The sequence below is a fragment of the Mastigoproctus giganteus genome, chromosome 4 (assembly GCF_048544385.1).
Source record: "Mastigoproctus giganteus isolate SK-2022 chromosome 4, ASM4854438v1, whole genome shotgun sequence".
In the NCBI taxonomy this organism is placed as follows: domain Eukaryota; kingdom Metazoa; phylum Arthropoda; class Arachnida; order Uropygi; family Thelyphonidae; genus Mastigoproctus; species Mastigoproctus giganteus.
In genome coordinates this window covers 103,466,097-103,490,123 of record NC_143578.1, presented here as the reverse complement: position 1 = coordinate 103,490,123, position 24,027 = coordinate 103,466,097, and the positions used below count along the sequence as shown (strand labels likewise).

Here is a 24,027-nt window from a genome sequence, read left to right as displayed (position 1 = left end):
GTGTGTTGAAGTGGGACTTACTCAAGGAGGTAACTACCATCAGAGGTAAAGGGAAGGGTTTTTGTTTTCGTAAAGGCGACTATGATGGTCTGAGACAGTATTTAAATTCTATACAGTGGGACCATCTGATGATGTTACCAACAGCAAACTCAAAATGGGAAGCATTCAAGGAACTAATCTTGGAGGCTACCAGGCTTTACATACCAACTAAGAAATATTGTTCAAGGTTTAGGCCTAAATGGTTGTCAGATGAACTAATGAGACATGTGGCAGAGAAGAAAAATGCATGGGATACATATAAATTAATGGGTGACATGGAAGCCTATGATAGATATAAGTTGGTCTGTAACCAAGTCACAAAGGAGATTAGGCAGGCAAAGGCAGACTACGAAAAATCCTTGGCAAAGGATGCAAAGAAAAACAGAAAAGAGTTCTTTACATACTTGAACTCGAGAAGGAAAGGGATGAATCAGATTGGTCCACTGGATATTGATGGTTCAACAGTTGAGGATCCTGCTCAGGTGGCTAACAATCTAAACGAGTATTTTGCATCTACATTCACGCATGAGGAGTTATTCAGGAAGGAGAATGATGTAGGTAAAGTAAACATTGGCAGTGAGCTGGATGATTTTGTAATAACTGAGAGGAAAGTGGAGGAGAGATTGTTGAGGATAAACATAAAAAAGGCACCTGGGGTGGATGGGATCTATCCAGTTATATTAAAGGAGGCAGCAAAGGAAGTATGCAAACCCCTAGCCATAATTATGAGAGCTTCTTTGGACTCAGGGGAGGTACCCATAGACTGGAGATGTGCAAATGTAACCCCAATTCACAAAGGAGGATCAAAGGCTGACACAAGTAATTATAGACCTGTTAGTTTAACTTCTGTTCCAGGTAAATTAATGGAGGCACTGGTTAAAGAAGCACTGCAGGATCATCTAGACAAGAATTCAGTTATAGCTCAGACGCAGCATGGTTTTGTTAAGGGCAGGTCTTGCCTGACCAATTTGATTGGATACTATGATGTAGTCACAAAAGAATTGGATGCAGGGAATAACTTTGATATTATATATTTGGATCTTAGAAAGGCTTTTGATACTGTTGCACATGGAAGACTGCTGCACAAATTGGAGCAGTGAGGCATTGGAGGCAAATTGCTGCTATGGATAAGGGGATGGTTGAGTGGCAGAAGACAGAGAGTGGTAATCAATGGACACTGCTCAACGTGGACTAATGTTATTAGTGGAGTTCCTCAAGGTTCAGTGTTGGGTCCGTTGTTGTTTTCGGTGTTTATGAATGATATTGATGATGGGATATCAAGTTTAATGTCCAAGTTTGCAGATGATACAAAGGTTGGCAGGGTCGTCAAGGACACTACTGACGCTATGCTGCTGCAACAGGATCTGGAAAGGTTGAACAGATGGGCTGAGAGGTGGCAAATGAAGTTTAACATTGACAAATGTAAAGTACTGCATATGGGAAACAGTAACCCCAGAGCAATGTATCAACTCTGCGGTACCACACTGACAGTGGTGGAGAATGAAAAGGACCTGGGGGTAATTGTGCAGGGAGATATGAAGTTCTCTGAGCAGTGCAGACGAGCTGCAAGAGTAGCTCATGGTGTCTTGTCAATGATATACAGGAATTTTTCTAGCAGGGAGAAGGAGGTGATTATTCCCTTGTATAAGGCAATGGTTAGGCCACATCTTGAGTACTGTATACAGGTCTGGAGGCCTCATTTCAAGAAGGATGTAGAGCTGCTGGAACGGGTACAGAGAAGGGCAACAAGATTAGTAAATGGAACAAAGGGTTGCTCTTACGAAGAAAGGCTTAAGTTTTGCAAATTACAGAGTCTGGAGACTAGGCACCGGCGAGGTGATCTGATAGAGGTGTATAAGGCCTTGAATGGTTTGAGCATGCTCAATGCCAATGGGATTCTTCATCTTTCTCAGAATAATCACCTCAGAGGGCATAAATTCAAATTGAGGAAGGACGGATGTCGGATAGATGTGCGGAAATTTGCCTTTGGCCAGCGGGTGGTTGGTTGGTGGAACCGACTTCCATCACTTGTTGTTGAAGTTGATAGCCTAAACAAATTTAAAGCTCAACTGGACAGGTATTTCGAACGAACGGAGGGGTGAAATGGGAGAGGGTTTTTTTTTTTTTTTTTTTTTGGGCTGATGCTGAATAAGCTTGCTTTCTTGCATCGTATGCCTCTACTAATGCTAATGCTAATGCTAAATGGCGCCTCCGTAGCCAGGTGGGCAGGAGTGGCAGTGCATAGCACTCGCTTCTTGATTAGACCGGGGTTCAAGTCCATGACCACCAAATACGGAGGATGCGGAAAGGTCATGGAATGACCACCGCATATCCCGGGAGCAATATGGCCTTAGTTGCTAATGCTCCTAAAAACTAAATAATAACAACAATAACAACAGCCTTCTCCAATAGCTTGAAGTCAGAAAAACGTGTGAGATCTATTACATTCTTCTCAGATAGTACTATATCTGAGAAAATTCTCCACAACTTTAGCATCTACACTGTAGAGTTATGTTCTATTCGATTAGCCTTGGACTACATTAAAATCCACAATTACCAAAAGTGTATGGTCCATACAGATTCTTTAAGTGCATTACAGGCCTTATCATCAATGAGATATAATTCTCTTTCAGTCCTACTGAGTTCAGCAGATGCTACATTCTCTTTCTGAATGTTCATTTGACATCTGCTTCTGCTGGATCCCCATCCACATTGGGATCAGGGATAATGATCTAGCAGATCTGCAGCCAAATCAATACAATCCCAGAATATTCACAGCCTGTTAGTACCCTGTACTAACTACATACAGGTAATATGTAAGAGTAGTCTCTCCCAATAAATCATGCTATGGATAGTTTCTCCCAATAGAGATCTGGCACTCTAATCTGCATAGAAACCATTGAGACAAAGTTTTTCTTGCTCACCTCTGCATAGGAAACAATCGTCTTATGCATTACTTTTTTTAGGGCTGATAACCCCTTCCCCTGTGTTTGTGAATTGCCACACCATTCTAAATATCTATCACATTTTATCTAAATATGCATGTTCTAGAAATGAATGTCACATCTTTTAATGCTTTTTTTAGTCATCCGACTGAGCCCTATAAACCCAGATAGTAGTTTACAGTAACCATTTGTCAGCTTTTTTTAACTGCTTAAAATTGTTGAACTTGTTTAGATATATTCAAAATATGCTCATAACACATATATATCTTTAATACCTATATTTGTATACTTTTTTTGACACATTTTTATTCTTATACAGTCTCGAGTATACCTTTTGATTTACAGTAGAAAATAAAAAAAAAGGGAAGATAAAAGTTTTTCTTAGGTCACTGAAATCTTTTATTTTTATTTTCTACTGTTTTACTGTTCTGACACACTGTAGTCACTGTTTCTGATGTGTTAATAAAACCCAAATAAAAAAAAAAAATTACTGCTCCTTCCCCTTTTATCTTTACATCAACAAATCAGAAAGCATCAACATATTTGCCAGACAGTATCACTCATGTAGACTTCCAAATTAGAAGGGGGGGGGGGTCACATTGTGGAATTAGGGATATTTACTAACACACATATGCAAAACTGACCAATCAAGAACATACAAATAGCAAATGTTTATTGTTTAATTTTCTACATAATATTCAACCTGTTAATACTAAGTAACTTTCTGAATTGCATTGCCATCTAAAAGACATTCTTTTTGGTTAGTATTTTCTATTTAGTATTTATTTATTCATTCTTATTTCCTTATTTTTTTAGCATTCTTTGGTCTTTTTTGTTTTAGTATACTCTACCATATCCTGTAATATGATATTCAAAATTTCACTTAAATGTACTTCTTATTAACAGAGGTAAAAGACTATAAAATAAATTGCATTGGAATTTCTTTTTCCAATTTTAGAATCTGTTACTATCTCAGAAACAAATGTGCCTGCAAACCATCTTTACAATTACATCATTAGTCATAATACATTATATGGAATGCGAGTACTAAGGATGGTTCCAATAATTCAAGACGGTGATTCTATGGTTTGTATATTTTACTATTTTTGCCTATGTAATTGCTCTTTTTTAATTTTATATTAAAGCTAACAAAATATGAATATCTTGCTTGAAAATGCAAATTAGTCTAAGGATCAAAAAATATATATACAGTAGACTCTCGATTTCCCGGGATAGATGGTAAAAGAGAATTCCCAGATAACCGATTTCCTGGTTAATCCAAAAATACAATAAGCCCCCGACATACGTAAGATACATTCCAGGTCTTCTTACATAAGTCGAGTTTTACGTAACTCGGGAATGACTAACAAAATATTGCTACCACATCCCTGATATGCCAAAATTACAAAAACCACATAATATCCTCATAAGAATGAAGAAAAATGGTTATATATTTTTAATTAGTTCAATTAAAAAAATTATCTGGGGACAGAGGTGAAGTAGCCAGAGTGGCACATAAGAAAAGAAAACATAAAAGGAAGAAAACATGCATGTTATTGTACTGTAAAAACTGATATGTATTTCGTAGCCCTGGTTATTATAGCTGACTTCATTGGTGCCGATCCCTTCACCGCTTCTCGTATTCTGTCTTTCTCCTTTATTGTGTTCACTGTTGCCACTGACAAATCTGAATTCCGTGCGATATTTGTTGATGTTTGGCCATTTTCATACATCCTTATTATTTTAATTTTCTGATCCAACTCGATCGCTTTCCTTTTCTTGGTAGATTTACTAGTACCGCTGTCACTTATTCTATTAGTCGGCACCATGTCAAAATTAAATTTTCTGAGAAGAACTTCACAGGGCAAAAACTCACTTTATAACCCCACGCGAGCTCGCATTTTACTAAAGCACATTTCTGGAGGTCACTACCATAAAATAATAAAAAACAATTTGCAGTTTCCGGTTTCTTGGGCTTTTCTGTTAACGCAATTTATTATAAATGGGTAGTAAACTCAATCTTATTGCATTTGCGATAATGCCGAGAGCTGGAATTCTGGGTTTTTATGTTATTATGGTGAATTGTGTGTGCCTTTCACTGAAATCTTTAGTTATATAAATAACGTAAAGTAAGTCCGAAGCTACATAAGTTGGGGACTGTGTCGAAAAATGTTCAGCAACCTACGTAAAAATATGGCGATAGATAAAAAAATGAAAAAACTTACCGCGTACTACTCGCGTGTCCAATACGATGCTTCCCTTTATTTTTTACAATGTCAATTTTAAATCTAATAGCTTCCCTTTATTTTTTAGTGTTGCATATGGTTTGGTCACCAACATTATAATGGTTCATTAAAGATTTAACAGATGCACCATTTTCAAACTTTTGAATAATTTCAAGTTCCACAACTCTTGCGTTTGCCCATCACTTTCGCAATTTCTAAACAAAAAAAAAAAAATTTTACTATAAAAAAAAATTCCGACATTCCTGACATAAATAACAAAACAAAATTTGTCCTTTTGCGGTGTGACAAAACAAAACAATTGACGTGACACACTAAAACAAACTAAACATTTGGTCTTTCTTTTCTTTTTTTTTGGAACAGTGAGTGTGAAGACAGTGGGGGTTGCAAGATTATAGGCACACTAAACTTCCAAGGACGACTTATGATGGCACTTCTTGTCCCTTATTTACAACTTGCAAAATATCTGTTTATACCTATTCTAGTTATTACTTCAATTTTATGATTTCTGGTTGGGTTTTTTTTTATTTTTTTTTATTTGGAGTCTTGAAGTGTCCCAGTAAATCGAGAGTCTGCTGTATTCCAAGCCACTTTCTTTATATGCATAAATCAATCAGAATGCAGTGGCTCCTATTTTTATTTTTACTCCTTTTGTCTTTACCATATGGACACAAGGGAACAATTAACTCAAATTTTGTGTTGCTAAAGTTTAGCCTGACAGAGCAACAGTAGATTAGAAAGTGATAGAATTTTACAAGTGGTAAGAACAAAGAAGGGTAGAATATTTAGGCTGAAGATGAAAACATTGAAAGTCAGCCCAGTTTGCATGCATGGGTAATTGAAAACAGTGTACAGTGATATGATTGAATGTGAGTATCATTTAACTCTGGGCAAAATGCATTAATGAAGTGTAGACAGAAAAGCAGACCTGCATGATAAGCTGCAGAATATTCATCCCTCCACTGTAGCAGTACACATAACATCTGTGATAAAGAAGGCATGATTCTTGTCAACTTTTTTTTTGCCTTCAAGAACCAGTGAACTAAAAACACTAGGTGGACACATTTGTGAGTAAATGTATTATAAAAACTACAAAATTATTACACTTACTACCAGTAATTTTGGCAGTAATTTTGTGAATAAGAATTCCACTGTTGTTCAACATTATTTAACAGATTAAAAGTATCTTGATAAATCATAAATCCTAGTTAGAAATGTAGTTATGGTTAGTTTATAAATAAGACTTCTAATAAGGGAACAGATGGGAAGCAGACAACAATGGGTGATGGCCTTAATGGCTTGTTGGCTAATTTGAGCTCTCCATGGTGTCTCTAATTTGATGGATGGATGAAATTGACCCTCTGAGGGAGTGGGTAGGTATCTGAAGAAGTATTAAAACTGTGGGCTTGGCACCTACACAGATATATAGTAATGTGTCAAATAAAACACTCCAGACTGACCTGACCATAAGAATGGATCATCAAGTGCTGAATGCCTTGCTTCATAATGAGGTCATTTTATTTGGATATTCTATAAGAGAAACCAGGAACATTTTCTGTATTAAAAAAAAAAATTTAAAAAAAGACAGATGGAATAGAACCACAAGTGGTCTGTAGGTACTAATACTGAGGACCTTAAAAACCAGTTGTCGTTTTTGGGGGCGGGGGAGTGCTAAAGGGAGATACTAATGATTTAAGGCACAGCTGGAAAATTATTCACATTATATTTACTTCAGACTTTTATGTATCTACATAATGTGTTTTATAATATAATTATAATTCTACAACCAGCATATTTTGTTTAACATAGAGAAACTTGTAAAAAGAATTGATAGGGCAAGCTCTTGGGATTTCCCTATTAATTTTTTTCATGTTGCTTATCAAAACTGAATTGAATGCAGGCAAACCATTACCAGTCTCATCAAGCACAAATGAATATCATATCAGTATGTGAAATGTCTGATGATAATAATAGCTGCAGTATGCTACATGCCTAATGATTGTAAGGATATGATAAAAATCTGTTTAGGTAACTTATGTGGGCAAGTTAGAGTGATTGCTTCATTACGGGTGGCTTATACCTTATTGAATGGTATTTGTGGTCAGACATTATATATTGCATTAAAAAAAAAATTTTTAAAAAGACAGATGGAATAGAACCACAAGAGGTCTGCAGGTGCTGATACTGAGGATCTTAAAAACCAGTTGTCGGTTTTTAAGATCATATCACAAATGAATATCATATCAGTATGTGAAATGTCTGATGATAATAATAGCTGCAGTATGCAACAGGCCTAATGATTGTAAGGATATGATAAAAATCTATTTAGGTAACTTATGTGGGCAAGCTAGAGTGGGCAAACTAGTAATTCGGGTGGCTTATACCTTATTGAATGGTATTTGTGGTCAGACATTATATATTGCATGATCAGTTTTACTTGGATGACTGTTACTTATTTCAACATATCAGAGAAAGTACAAGAGGCCAAATATCCTTGACATGTTCCTCACTAACGGTCTGATTATTATCAAAGATTTGACAGTACCGGAACCAATAGATGGTAGCAACTACAGTGTTATAAAAATGAGTAGTTTCCAAGAAAAATATTTTCTTGGAAAAATAACTACTCGTTAACAAAGAAGAAATTTTAATGGTCGAAGGCAATGCAGGGTACTGTTATGGATTGGAGGATCTTAGGTTCAATCAACTGTTGCTGGATATGAATACTCTGTGGAAAAATCTTAAATAAATTATTCTGAAATATACAAATATTTGTTCCTGTAGTAAAGTTGACGAGAGAGTTGAATGATCTTATATAGCTAAAAAAATATAATGAGATGATTACAGATTATTGCATGATACTGCGGCTTTCCATATAATTATAAGGAATTTTCAAAACAGATGTGTTAATTCCCCGGGTGCATTTCTGTAACCATGCTATTCTCTTGCATTTAAAGAGCGGTTATCGGTACTGAGTTTTCATTGTTTTCTCTCTTACTTAATCAACTTTTCTGTTAAGTAGCTCTACTTTCTTAAAAGCACTAAGAAGAGAACCCAGAAGAAGGAAAGCACCCTTGTCTCTAATTTAACACTCGTACTAACTGGTACTAACTTTTATGCCTGGCCACCCGGTGACACTGCTCTTGCCTCCTCATGGCAGGATCTGGTAACCTGGAAGGAAAAGCTCTCACTCCCAGGGCTAAAAAGAGCACACATGAATGATACAAACATTACAACCACAGATCTCAAAGATCTGACTCCTTTGAGTTAGAAAAATGAGGACAATGAGACTATTGCAACTAAAAGGCAAAAAAAGGACGTGACATTGCTTCATGCACCTACATATATTGTCTTTCATTCTACATTAGAACAGCCATTAGAAAAACTGTCGCCATATTTCTTCCAGAAATGTTTAGAAAGTGTGGCTGGAACACCAAAAAATGTCAAGCAAATAAATAAAATCAGGCAACATTCTAGTCGAGACAGGAAATGCCAAACATGCAGAAAGACTGCTTCAAAGGAAAACATTTGGCGTGATTCCAGTAAAGGTATCTCCCAATAATACGCTAAATACATCGAAAGGAGTAATTTCTGAATGGGATCTTATCAGCATCTCTGAAGAAGAAATTAAAAAATGAACTTGAAGATCAAGGTGTCATAACTGTGAGAAGGATTAAAATTACTAGAAATGGGACTTACCCCAACCAGAAATGTCATACTGACTTTTAACATGCCTAAACCCCCTACATCTGTGAAGGCCATATATCTAAATTGTAACATCACACCACACATTCCGAATCCTCCCCACTGCTTTAAATGCCAAAAGTATGGCCATTCACAAATGGCATGCTGTGGTTTTGCCATCTGTTCCAATTGCAGGTCTCAGGAGCACAGCAATCAGAACTGTTCAGTTGAGAAACCATTCTGACTATTCCAAGAACTGTGAATATTGGAAAAGAGAAAACAGATTCAACGCTATAAAGTAGAACATTCTGTCACATTCAAAGAAGCTAAGAGAACTGTACTCCCAACTATCTTAAACACTTCCTCTGTGCAGGTCATAACGAATCGGTGTACAATAGCAACTCAAACAGATTTTACAGTTCCTTCAAAGAAATCCATCTCAGACTGGGCATGAGCACTATTTACAGCATCCCAGCCAAAACATCAAGAGAAAGTCACCAACACACCACTATCCGTACCTCCTGATATAAAATACTCAGAAACGAAAGCCCCGCAAGGAAAATGTAATGTCATGAGACAGAAGTGACCAACCAAGCAGACGAATCAGTACTAGAGATTTTCGCAGAAAAAGAGATGGATACTTGAAAACCGTTTTTCTCCAAAAAGGAAAAACCTACATGTGAAAGATTTAAAACAGCATCTAGGAAGCAGTCCAAAAACCTCTCCAAAACCAAATAATGAAAACCATAATACAGTGGAACTTTAGAGGATTTCACACTAACATATGTGACATATATGATCTGATTGCACAGTATGCATCACTATGTCTTTGCTTACAAGAAACCTACCTCAGACTCAAGACTGTACTTTAATAAAGAACTATACAGCATATTGAAAGGACACAGTAACAAGTGGCACAACCCATGGTGGTGTGGCAATACTAGTAAATTTTTGCATTCCTTTCCAGATTGTTCCCACTAAACACAACCCTTGAAGTGGTTGCAGTATGCATAGCCACTAGATCCCTCATAACACTAATAACAATTTATGTTCCACCAAACCAAGATTTATTACAGCAGGACTTAGAAGACATAATAATGCAGTTACTTACCCCCTTCTGTATACTAGATGGCCTCAGCGTGCATAGCCCTGGGCCCCCGAGTGCCAAGCAATCTTTCTAGTGTGATTTTATAGCATTATTCTTAAGGTGAGTACTAGTGCTCTCATAAACCCTCCACCACTTGCAACATCCCAGCCAAAACATCATTACTGCTTCCCACACTGGGCAATGTCACTGCTTCACCACTAGCAACGTTACTGCTAACCCACTAGATCCCTCATACCACTTGCAACGTTACTGCTATCACTAGCAACATACTGCTCTCCTCTTGTGCTGATTGCTTGGTCACTAGTTGGCAATGCTCCTGCTTCCACATAGCAGGGCTGGTAACCTGGGAGTAGGAATTCCCTCTTCCAGGGATAAAAGGAGCAACGATGGATTGCAATGAATATCCATCACTGGAGCCCACAGGTGGCAAAGTTATTAACTTTGTCTCAGAACATGAGGCAAATCATCTGAAGAGACTACGGACGGATAAACCAAATTCATATATGCCAGAATTTCTTATAATGCACTCACTGTCCACACAACCTTTCTAATACAAAAATGTTTAGAATCGGTTGTTGGATCCCCTAAAATGGTGAAGCATCTCCAGTCTGGAGACCTTCTAACTGAAACATCAAAAACATCACATTCAGAAAAATTTTTTTAATATATGACCTTTAACAATATTCCAGTGTTGGTTATGCCCCATAACACTCTGAACACCTCTAAAGGCATTATCAGCGAATGGGACGTACTAACTGTCTCTGAAGAAGAACTAGTACAAGAGCTTAGCAAACAAAAGGTAACACATTCACAGAGAATAATGACTAAGAAAGATGGCAACCTACTACCAGGTCCATAATTGTAGCGTTCAGTACTCCAATACTTCCATCTTCTGTTAAAGCAGGTTACTTGAACTGCAAGATTCAGCCTTACATCCCAAATCCCATTCATTGCTTTAAGTGCCAGAAGTACAGGCATTCTCAGATGGCATGCTAAGTTCATCTGTGGGTCGTATTTGTGGCTCCAAGGAGCATTCCCCAGGAGACTGTACAGCTTCCACTCTTACTTGCCCAAACTTTAAAGGAAGTCATCCTACATTTTCTAAAGCATGTGACCGTTGGAAAACAGGGAAAAAAAATCCAGAAATATAAAGTGGAACATAAAGTCACATACCCTGAAGCAAGAAAGCAAATACTGCTAATTATGCCTAGCTGTTCATACACATCGGTCACCAGAAACAGATGTCTCCATAAAAACTGAACATTTTCTTTGCAACTTGGGCCAAAATTGTGCTAACATGCAATAAAAAACCTACAGTCTATGAGACCAGCAACACACTGATCAGTATCCCAACTGATGCTGTCTCAACCTTGCCCGAAACAACAAAATCAGCTAATATTGAAAACCAGAAGAAAATGAAACCACGCATTAGAAACATGTAAATGGAGGTTCGGTCAGAGGATGACGACACGGTATTAGAGTTACGTGCTAATGAGGTGCCTCCGTAGCCAGGTGGGCAGGAGCAGCAGTGCGTAGCACATGCTTCCTGATTAGACCAGGGTTCGAGCCCATGACCACCAAATACGGAGGATGCGGAAAGGTCAGGGAATGACCACCGCATATCCCCAGAGCAATATGGCCTTAGTTGCTAATGCTGCTAAAAACCAAATAACAAACATGCTAATGATACCATAGATACAGATCACCCAGTCTTTCGCAAAAAAATGAAAAATCAAAAGTAAGCAGACAGAAACCTTCTCAGCAGAAACAGTCGGATCAATCTTCCTCAAACAAGCCCAATCAATGAACAAATTCCTACAATGGAATTGCAGAGGATTATGCAGTAATGCAGATGACCTGAATGGATTTCTCATAAAAACTAACACAGTAGGTGTATGCTTACAGGAAACATTTTTATCACCAAAAGTTTCTCTCATCAAAAACTATACTATGTTTAGGTGACACAGGGATTCTGACTCTTCTCCTCGTGGAGGGGTAGATATTTTTGTCAAAACTACCATACCATCAAGACAACTCCAACTAGAAACCTCCTTAGAAGTTATAGCAGTCAGATGGCATTGGGAACATTGTTAACTCTTGCATCCATTTATATCCCACAGAATTATCCTTGCTCCCAGACTGAACTTTACAATCTTATCACACAACAGACACTATCCATTGTGGAGATCTTCCACCATGGATAGCAGAGGCAAATTAATTGAATCATTCCTGGATAACCATAATCTGACTGTATTAAACTCTGGCTCTCCAACTCATGTTTAACTACTTATAGGTACAACATCTGCTATAGATTTATCCATCTGTTCAGCATCTCTTTTTTTCCAAACATGGAATGGTTAGTGCTGAATGACCCATTCCACAGTGACCATTTCCCTCTCATAAGTTCAATTCAAATGCAGGTCGTGTCATGTCCTAAAGGCCATACTGCTTGGAATTTTCATAAAGCAGGCTGGGAAAACTACTCCACCTTTGTCCTACAAGAAAATATTGATGACGTAATCAATCGCATTACCAGCCATATATTATCGGCAGCCAAAATTTCCATTTCAAAATTCGACCAGCGCAAGCGGGTACGCCAAAACCAGTGGTAGAATGAAGATTGCTCCAAACCAAAACAAGGAAAAAAACTGCGCTTGGAATCAGTTTCGCAAATTCCCCACTACGGCCAACCTAATCGTTTTCAAAAAACTGAGCCAAAGCAAGACAAATTAGGAAAAAAGCAAAACGTGACTCCTGGATTAACTTTGCCTCAACTATTAACAAAAATACTGACACTCGGATTATCTGGGAAAAAATACAAGCTCTCAATTAATATTTATACCATTACAATCTCCAATAATGCAATGGAATGGGAAGGCCTTATCCTCTTCTACTGACATTGCAAATGCTTTAGCAGAATCTTTCTATAATATTTCCATCTTTCCTCTTATGTGTCCTCCTTTCAATACATTAAAACTAAACAATTACGTCAAAAATTGAATTTTTCAACTTATCTTTCACTTCCATATAACGAGCCCGTTACTCTAGCTTAACTCAAGGAATCCTTGAGCAAATCTCCAGATAGTGCAGTAGGCCCTGACGGCATTCGCTACAGTATGCTGAAACATTTGTGTGAAGCTGATATATACATACTATTGCTATTTTATAACTGCATCTTCTCAGAAAACACATACCCTCACTCATGACGTCATTCCTATATTTGTGCTATACCAAAACTGGGCAACGATTCATCTCTAGTTGAGAATTATAGACTGATATCATTGACAAACTGTTTGGGTAAAACCTTCGAAAGGATGGTGCATAAGAGGCTCACCTGGATTCTAGACTCCCAAAATCTTCTTTGTGATCACCAATATGGCTTCCATAAAAATAGGTCCACCCTAGATTTACTTCTAAAAATTGAATCTAACATACGCAATGCCTTCATCAAGAGACATCTCATAATGATAAACCTGGATATTAAGAAAGCATTCGACACCACATGGTGTCATGGTATTATAAAAGATATGCATCAGTTAGGGCTGAGAGGCTGTCTCCCTCAAATCGTTCAGAACTTTCTAAAGTTGCATACCTTTCAAGTCTGATACCAAAACATTCTATCGGTATTTCACATTCAAGAAGAGGGTGTCCCACCAGGTTCCATACTGAGTCCAACCCTATTTGTGATTAGGGTCAACAATACATTGGAAGACCTTCCAAAACTATTGAAGGATACATGTACATAGATGACCTTGCTATATCCTGCCAATCACAAAGTATGAACACTATTGAAAGTCACTTATAAATTGCTCTAAACAGAATAGAATCCTGGACTTTACGCAATGGATGCCATCTTGCTGAACAGAAATCCCCAACCACTCATTTCTGCAAACTACAGTCACTTCATCCTGATCCGGAGCCAAAGATAAAAAAATGTGCCAGCTCCTCTTGCTAACACTTTCTTGGCCTGATGTTAGATAGAAAACTGAACTTTCCAGCACATGTGGCTTATCTTTGAACCATCTGCTTGAAGAAATTGAATATCCTTCGTTATATGTCATCCATGTCATGGGGCACTGATCGACATACCCTTATCCATCTTTATAGAGCTCTCATCAGGTCCCATTTGGACTACAGTTCTCCAGTGTATGACTCTGCGAGGAAGAGTGCTTTAGAGCAATTAAATACCATCCAGCACAGTGCTCTGAGAGTTTCTCTAGGAGCTTTCAGAACCTCCCCAGTTCTGAAAGCCTTTACAATGAAGCCCACGAACCTCCCTTACATCTTCAGAGGAAAACTTTGCTTTTGATGTATGCCACAAAAATCCACAGTCTTCCCTCTCTCACCCTAGTTGGAGATGTCTGTACAATACCGAACGAGAGTCATTTTACAATAGTAAACCAAATGAAAACAGACCTGCTGCACTTAAACTTAAAGAACTGACTCAAACGTGGAACATAGAAATCGGTAATATATATCAGGACATGAAACCGCCTGATCCACCATGGACAAATATCCCTGCAATTTACGATGACTATTTCCAACAGTAGGGAAAGAATACCTTGTCTCCCTTCAATATCACACAGTTACATGAAACTCACTCTGCATCTGATTTACAGACCTGTAAGATCTCTATACACGGTTCAAAAACTGAAATCAAAGTAGGTGCTGCAGCAATTTTCCCGTCATTCACAGGTAATGAGACACTTCTGTCTCACTACCTGCTGAGCTTTATGCTATAAACTTGGGGATCACATTACTGAACTTCTAATTACACCTGCTTTAATATACACTGACTCTCTCAGTGCTGTCTCTGCCATAAATAGCAATACCAACTCTTCTCATCCTGTAATAAAACAAATCCATTCTAAATTACTTGCTTGTATAAACCGAACTTTGAAACTGGGACATTCTGCTGGATTCCAGGACATTGTGGAATAACAGGAAATGAAAGAGCAGATCTTGCAGACAACCAGCCAGATACTGCTTGTTTGCAGACTTTTCAAACTCCATATATCAATTATAAACATTATTCATAAAGCACGTTACAAAAGCTGGTCACTAATCTGGACAGGTTATCCAGGAAACAAACTGTACCAAATAAAACCAGAACAAAAGCTGTGGCTCTCCAGCTTCCAGAAAAGCAGATGAGAAGAAACAATTTTAGGAAGGCTAAGGATTAGACATACTCACCTCACTTACCTGTATCTGTTAACTAATGACATTGCTCCCCAATGTACATCATCTTAGGTACAACTGACCATTTGCCATTTGTTAGTGGACTGCCCCCACTTTCAAAACATCCGCTTAAAAGGTAAACTGCAGCCATTATCAACCCACTGCAGGATGGAAGCCTCCTCAACAATTCATGCTGAGGGAAATGGACCATAATCTGCCACGCTGGTCCAGTGCAGGTTGGCAGATCAACCATATTTAGTAGTCAGGGGCTTGAACCCTGGTCTACTCAAAGAGTGTGTGCTGCTGCACTCCCACTCCTGACCACTCAGCTATGGAAACATCCGCTTAAACACCTTTAAATCAATTGCTAATACACAGTCATCAATAAATTTATTGCAGATTCTGGGAGATGATCCTAATAAAAAATAACTATTTATTTTTCTAAATCGGATAGGAATATATCATAAAATGTAGTTATTTTTTTCATATTCACCATTAGAAAGACACAATATGGCATTGGTCAGTGCACAGTGATCTTCTCAGTAGCGATCACTATCCAATAATCATAACTATTGCATTAGGAGCCACTTGCAAGTCATGTTAAACTCCCAGATGGAAAATAAATGAAGCAGATTGGGAAACTTATAAATCATTTGCAAAACTAAATGTTGATACTATCAAGCAAAAACCATTAGATGCAGCAGTACAATATGCAACAAATAAAATAATTCAAGCTGCTGAGCACTCTATCCCAAAAACATTGTCTCACTTTCCAACACATCCAGTATCATGGTGGAATGCAGAATGTGCGCCAACTAAAAAACAGCAAAACAAAACCTGGAATACTTTACGAAGATATCCAACTTTAGAGAACCTCACTGTTCAAGAAGGCATGGGCAAGAGCCAAATATATTAGGCGAGCCAGTAGGAAAGCATTCTGGATAAAATTTGCATCTACATTAAGAAGTTCAACACCATCTAAAACTGTCTGGAATAAAACTAACAAAATGAATGACAGATATTACATAACTCCAATCCTAAACTGAAATGGACAAGTCACTGCAGAGCCATAAGAAATAACCAATGCACTGGGCGAAACCTTTGCCAAAATATCAGAATATATTAAGCAACTAAGACCACCTCATATACTCCCCCACCTCATATACTCCCAGTTTTCAAATATACAAAGCAAGAATAGAAAGACATAAACCAAATTTTTCCACAAGAAATTATGAAGAGTACAACCTACCTTTAACATTCCATGAATTGAAACATGCTCTATCGTAGACAAAGCAAAGTGCTGTAGGACCAGACCAAATTCACTATGTGATGTAAAAGCGACTCGACGATCAATCCCAAATGGCATTACTAGAAATAGATAACAGAATCTTCCTAGAATACCAATTTCCAGACAATTAGCATCATGCAATAATTCTTGCTTTCCCAAAACCGGAGAAACATCTCTCTGACCCACACAACTACCATCCAATAGCTCTAACAAGTTACCTTGGAAAAATTATGGAGAAAATTATCAATGCTCATCTAACATAGTTTTTGAACAGAAATAACCTTCTCAATCCAGCACAGCATGGTTTCAGGAAAAATTGATCAACACTAGATTTACCTATCAAATTAGAAAATAGTGTGCAGAATGCCTTTATCCGAAAAGATCACCATGTAGTGATCTGTTTTCATATAGAAAAAGCTAATGATACAGAATGGCATTATGGAATTATTCAAAATCTATATCACCTTGGATTACATGGACATCTTCCTAAATATATTCAAAATTTCTTGCGCCACAGATCATTTCAAGTTAGGTTTCAGAATGCTCTTTCAAAATTCTTCACCCAAGAAGAGGGCATGCCTCTTTGCTATCAAAATAAACTCTATAACTGAACATATACCAAAACCTGTTGATACCGCTTTATATGTTGACGATTTCAGTACTTCCTATCACTCTCAGGAATCCCAAGATCAGATTCTGCTGGATCCCAGGCCACAAGAGCAGTTAAAGTGGCAATAGAAAAAAAAAAGTAAAGTGCAGCCATTATCAACCCACTGCAGGATGGAAGCCTCCTCAACAATTCATGCTGAGGGAAATGGACCATAATCTACCACGCTGGTCCAGTGCTGGTTGGCAGATCGACCGTATTCAGCAGTCAGGGGCTTGAACCCCGGTCTACTCAAAGAGCGTGTGCTACTGCACTCCCGCTTCTGCCCACTCGGCTACGGAGGCCGGTCAGCTGCTACTTTTGACTATGCCTTTTGCTCAATACCATCTACCAATTACAAGTCATTAATCCACTAAAGCAGTTCAAAACAATGGCAATAACACTGGAAAGATCAAACTAGCAACAAATTTTGTGTAATCAAACAAACACTTCGACCATGAACTACTAGCTGCTGATCCAACAGACATGAAGAAGTGATCCTTGTTTAATTATGAATCAGGCATACTCATATGACTCATTTTTATCTACTCAGAGGTGAAGGCCCTTCCAACGCCAAAACTGTCAAATTCTGTACATCACTTCACGGTGAATTGTCCAAGATTTAATAGAGAACGTATAAAAGCCTTTCAAACAATATTGAATACACAAAACAATTCTAGATGACCGGCCAAATATTAAAGACGTTTTCTTTTTCCCTAAGTTAATCGGATACTACCAAAGTTAATAGTATAACATTTATGAAAAAGCTACGTAATTATAAAACAAAATCTTGGCTTCCTTCTAAACAACATCAAGAAAAATGAAAAATGTCGAAATATGAAACTCACTAACCTAGACTAGGCACATTATAGCCTAAGCTGGTCTTGTGCCAGTAGCTCCCAAACAACAACAACATAGAATCAATTGGATCACCAAAAATGGTGAAAATACTACAATCCGGAGACCTTATTGAAACAGCCACCTCAAAACATTCTGAAGGGCTGTTAAACAATGTCATTTGGTTGGCTGACAGTATCAGTTACTCCCCACACAACCTTAAATTTATCCAAAGGTGTCATCAGTGAGTGGGACCTAATTACAGTCCCCGAAGAAGAACTACTCCAAGAATTGAGCAGTCAAAAAGTAACAAATGTGAAAAGAATCATGAGTAAAAAAGATGGAAACTAACTCCAATTAGAACATTGATGTTAATATTCAGTACTCCAGACTTACCATCCTCAATTAAAGCTGGCTATTTGAATTGTTGGATTTCACCGTACATTCCAAATCCCGTTTGTTGCTTCAAATGCCAGAAATACAGTCATTCCCAGCAGGCATGTAAAGGTGAAGCCATCTGTCCTATCTGTGGAACTAAGGAGCATACTCAGTCTGATTACTCAGCCAGAACCCCTGTTTGTCCAAACTGCAAAAGAAGTCACCCACCCTTTTCCAAAGCTTGCAACTTATGGATAACAGGGAAAAAAATTCAAAAATAGAAAATAAAGTTACATTTCCTGAGGCACATAGGCATGTTTATGTTGAACCTGCTAGTAGTCGACCCTATGCTGCTCACACTCGGAACTATGTATCTACCGGAGCACAAACAGATGTATCAGTTCTGCCTAATACCTCTCTGGCTTAAATCTACTCTGTTTCAATATCTAAAAAAGATAATCCTCCAAAGAAAACCAGTGAAGCTACAAACTCGAGGGGCCAATATCTGATGAGTATGGGCTTGGTACCCCCAGGTCCTGGGCTGGATATCATCATTCTTCTCTTTCTTGGTGATTCCCTTTTACTTCTCTCTCTCTCTCTCTCTCTCTCTCTCTCTCTCTCTCTCTCTCTCGGGGTGGTAGAGAAATTTTTTTTTTTTGGCTGGTGTAGCATAAGTCTCAGGTTTCTTTGCACCATATGGCTAATAATAATATGCCAATCAGCATTCCTAGTGATATTCCACCAGTCCCATATGACACACAGAAATCGAAATCTGAGACATGCTCAAAAGAAATGGGATCTTCCACCAACAGTATTGACGTAGATGAGAATATAAATAACAATGAGCCCGTTTTAGAATTATTAGAGGTATTAGGCAGAATTAATACATCTGTTTGTGCTGCAGTAGATACATAGTTTCTGGAGTACTGAATATTAAAATTAATATTCTAGTTGGAGTTAGTTTCCATCTTTTTTACTCATGATTCTTTTCACATTTGTTACTTTTTGACTAGTCAGTTCTTGGAGTAGTTCTTCTTCGGGGACTGTAATTAGGTCCCACTCACTGATGACACCTTTGGATAAATTTAAGGTTGTGTGGGGAGGATACTATCAGCCAACCAAATGACATTGTTTAACAGCCCTTCAGAATGTTTTGAGGTGGCTGTTTCAATCAGGTCTCCGGATTGTAGTATTTTCACCATTTTTGGTGATCCAATTGATTCTATGTTGTTGTTGTTTGGGAGCTACTGGCACAAGACCAGCTTAGGCTATAATGTGCCTAGTCTAGGTTAGCGAGTTTCATATTTCGATATTTTTCATTTTTCTTGATGTTGTTTAGAAGGAAGCCAAGATTTTGTTTTATAATTGCGCTTTTTCGTAATGTTATACTATTAACTTTAGTAGTATCCGATTAACTTAGAGAAAAAGAAAACGTCTTTAATATTTGGCCAGTCATCTAGAATTGCTTTGTGTATTCATTATTGTTTGAAAGGCTTTTATATGTTCTCTATTAAATCTTGGACAATTCACCTTGAAGTGATGTACGGTGAGCGGAATTTGACAGTTTTGGCATTGAGAAGGGTCTTCACCTCTGAGTAGATAAAAATGAGTCATATGGGTTTGCCTGTTTCGCAATCAAACAAGGATCACTTCTTCATGTCTGTTGGATCAGCAGCTAGTAGTCCATGGTCGAAGTATTTTTTTGATCTTGTCAGTGTTGTTGCCATTGTTTTGAACTGCTTTAGTAGATTAATGACTTGTAATTGGTAGATGGTACTCAGCAAAAGGCATAATCAGAGGTAGCAGCTTCTCTTGCCACTTTGTCTGCTCTTTCATTTCCAGTTATTCCTGTGTCCTGGGATCCAGCAGAATCTGATCTTGGGATTATTTTGTAACAGTTTTGATACTGTATATAGGAATATTGGACCTGTTGTAAAACTGGGTGTGCTTTGGTATTGGCATTCTCCAAGGCAATGACAGAGCTAAGCAAGTCAGTGAAAATTATGCTGTCTGCTATCTGTTTAATTTTATTTATGGCCATCAAAATGGCTTGTAATTTGGCTGTAAAGACACAGCATTCTTTTGGGAGTTGTTGGATGAGAGTAGTTACTTATTCGAGCTAGTGCAAATACATGGTAACTGGTTGTGAAGAATGATCACAATATGAGATAACAGTTGAAACGATGCTGTTACACTATCTACACCTATATTTAATAGATAATTTTAAGCTCTTATAATATTATGCCTTGTTCCATTTGGGTTTATTCTAATATGACGGCTATGTAATGAACAATGGGCTCAAATGTAGGAGTAGTAGGAATCTGTTAGCTTAGTATGATATTGGCAATTAATCCATTAAATTTTTAAATCCTTTTAATTTTTATTATTAACTAAATTGTATTTAAATGGAAATCATGCCCCAGACTAGAGCAGCAAAGCAACTTTCACAAAGTAGCGAAAGTGCTGTGGTTCGCAGGAGAACCACCCTTACAGAGAAACATCCCTTAAGTTTGTAAGGGATGTTTCTCCAACACATCACAGTCTTAAAAAATGTGCAACATGTTTACGGATCTCTTTCGAACAGGACATGATCTAGCCATGGAGCATGTCTTTGTGTGTGCTAGGTGCAGAGAACGTGAAGAAATTAGGCGCCAGCTCAGCATTCTGTTGGTTGTTTATGTGAGCTTGAAGAATCAGGTGCATACCCTCGAAGGAATTAAAATGGGGGCCCATCAAGTTCTCAGCTGCCCAACTGAATGCCAGAGCACACTCTTACGCACCAGGAAACACAGTGGCAACCTTCTGGGGGGCAGAATGTGCTGGTCCCACAGGAGCTAGTTATTGTTGGTGACTCAGTTGTCAGGGAAACAGGAAATATATTGTACAAAAAGTAGGACCAGGGTATGTCTGCCAGGGGCAAAAGTTAATGATATTGTAGAGCAGATATCATATTTTAAGGGCATAAAAGGTGATATCATTGTACACGTTGGCACTAATGACATTAACTGTAGGAGATCTGTGGATTTACTAAGCAAGTTGCTGAAAAAAAGGCGTCAGTTAAGGTTAAATTTGGTGTCTGCAATCCCAGACACGATAGGATGGGGAGATACGATGAGAGCCTTGTCAATCAGTTCAGCCCTGGAGAGATTGTGCAGGGCCCATGGGGTAGAATTTTTCTCAGCGTGGTCTGTGCTTGTTAACAGGAGAGACTGTGTCTACAAGGAGGGGATACACTTAAATAGAAACGGTGCAAGAATATTTGCCGATGCTATCGAGGCAATGTTAGGTAGGTTGGAAAACTGCTAGCTAGGGGGATTCACAAACTAATAGGTTAACAGTAGCCACAGGCAGAGGTGGAAATTATCCTTGCACTTCTTCTATTGGAATGAGCAGCAGCCCGAAAAGCCAGTTGTTGGGAATTTTAGGAACTGCTGTCATACCAAACTAACTCAGTTGTAATGAAACAAGTAAATACATAGGCTGTGCTAGAGTAACTGAGTAGGAACCGGTCATGTATACTGGCATGTACACCTGTTCTTACTCTTAGTTACTAAGTATAATAACTAAGAGTAAGATTATATTAAATAAATTAGATGAATTTGAAGTGCTGGTTAAGACATCAAAGGCAGATATTATTGGGATATCAGAGACGTGGTGCCACTCAGATATAAGGGATGCAGAATTTGAATTTAGGGAGTACAATGTGTACAAATAGTATAGATAGGACAGGACAGGATAGGAAGGGAGGATGGGTTATGCTGTTAGTTAAGAAACACATAAAATCTTAGGAAGTACATCCAGTTGATATAGACAGACAGTGCAATGTTGAGTCAGTTTGGTGTGACGTAAGCTGTTGTTGTTGTTCTTTGGTTTTTAGGAGCATTAGCAACTAAGGCCATATTGCTCAAGGGAAATGCAGTGGTCATTCCCTCACCTTTCCGCATCCTCCGTATTTGGTGGATCACAAGCTCGAACCCCGGTCTAATCAAGAAGTGTGTGCTATGCACTACTGCTCCTGCCCACCTGGCTACAGAGGCGCCGTGAGGTAAGCACTGGGAAAGCAGAAATGAGGGTAGAGGTTTTTTTATAGGCCTAATGACTGATGACTACAATGAATAATTATACAGAGGAATAGTAAATCATAGTGTCTTATAATGGGGGATTTTAACTTCCCAGATATAGATTGGAACTTATGGGTTAGTCACTTGCACACTAGGATGGCTTTTGTGGATTTATTGGTTGATGTTTTCTACAACAACATGTTCGAGAGGCAACCAGAGGGAGTAATACTCTTGATCTGATTATCAGCAGTGATTATTCATGTATTAAGAATTTACAGATAAAGGAACCACTAGGTAGCAGTGAACACCGTGCTCTGATGCAGGATTTGCTTAAAGATGTAACTACCATCAGGGGTGAAGTGAAGCGTTTTTGCTTTCGTAAAGGTGACTACAGTGGTCTCAGAGATTTTTTTGGTTCTATACAGTGGGACCAACTGATGATGCTACCAACAGCAAATTCTAAATGAGAAGCATTCAAGGAAGTAATCTTGGAAGCTACTAGGCTTTTTGTTCCAACTAAGAAAGACTGTATTAGGTTCAGGCCCAAATGGATGTCAGATGAACTAATGAGAGACTCGTGGCAGAGAAGAAAAATGCAAGGGATGCACATAAATTGTCAGGCGACATAGAAGCCTATTATAGATACAAGCTAGTCTGTAATCAAGTCACAAAGGTTAGGCAAGCGAAGGCAGATTATGAAAAATCTTTGGCAAAGGATGCAAAGAAAAACAGCAAAGACTTATTTACTTATATTAACTCTAAAGGGAAGGAGATTAATCAGATTGGTCCACTTGATATCAGTGGTTTCACTCTATATGATATCTCAGATAGCTGCCGAACTAAATGAGTATTTTGCATCTACATTCACACGTGAGGAGTTATTAAGGATTGAAAATGCCAGAAGGTTATCAAATTGTAACAGGGTGCTTAATGATTTTGTAATAACTGAGATCAAAGTGGAGGAGAAATTGTTGAAGTTAAACATAAGAAAGGCACCTGGGGTGGATGGGATCTATCCAGTTATATTAAAGAAGACAGCAAAGCAAGTAAGCAAACTCTTAGCCATACTTATGAGAACATCCTTGGACTCAGGGCAGGTACCCATAGATTGGAGATGTGCAAATGTGACCCCAATTCACAAAGGAGGATCAAAGGCTGACACAGGTAATTACAGACCTGTGAGTTTAACTTCTGTTCCAGAAAAATTAATGGAGGCACTGGTTAAAGAAGCATTGCAGGATCATCTAGACATGAGTGCAGTAATAATGCAAACACGGCATGGGTTTGTTAAAGGGAATTCTTGTCTGACCAATTTGATTGGATACTATGATGTGGTTAAGAAGGAATTGTTGCAAAAAATAATTTTGATATGATATACTTGGATTTCAGGAAAGCTTTTGATACAGTTGCACATGAAAGACTACTGTTAAAATTGAAGCAGTATGATATTAAGGACAAGTTGCTACAATGGATAAAAAGGTCGCTAAATGTGAGAAAACAAAGAGTGGTAAGCAATGGACACTGCTCTTCTTGGACTAATGTTATTAGTGTAGTCCCCTAGAGTTCAGTGTTGGGCCCACTGTTGTTTTTTATATTTATCAATGATTTTGATGAAGGTAT

At 38.1% G+C, this 24,027-nt stretch overlaps 1 protein-coding gene across 1 annotated transcript in view; it reads left to right on the top strand.

The window, feature by feature from the left end:
* Positions 1–24,027, top strand: part of LOC150086960 (KICSTOR complex protein SZT2-like) — a 1,378,951-nt gene that overhangs the window by 1,245,882 nt on the left and 109,042 nt on the right. The window contains exon 58 of the mRNA XM_090372336.1: positions 3,943–4,070. Within this exon, the coding sequence (XP_090228462.1) occupies positions 3,943–4,070 (128 nt within the window). The remainder of the gene's footprint in view (positions 1–3,942; positions 4,071–24,027) is intronic.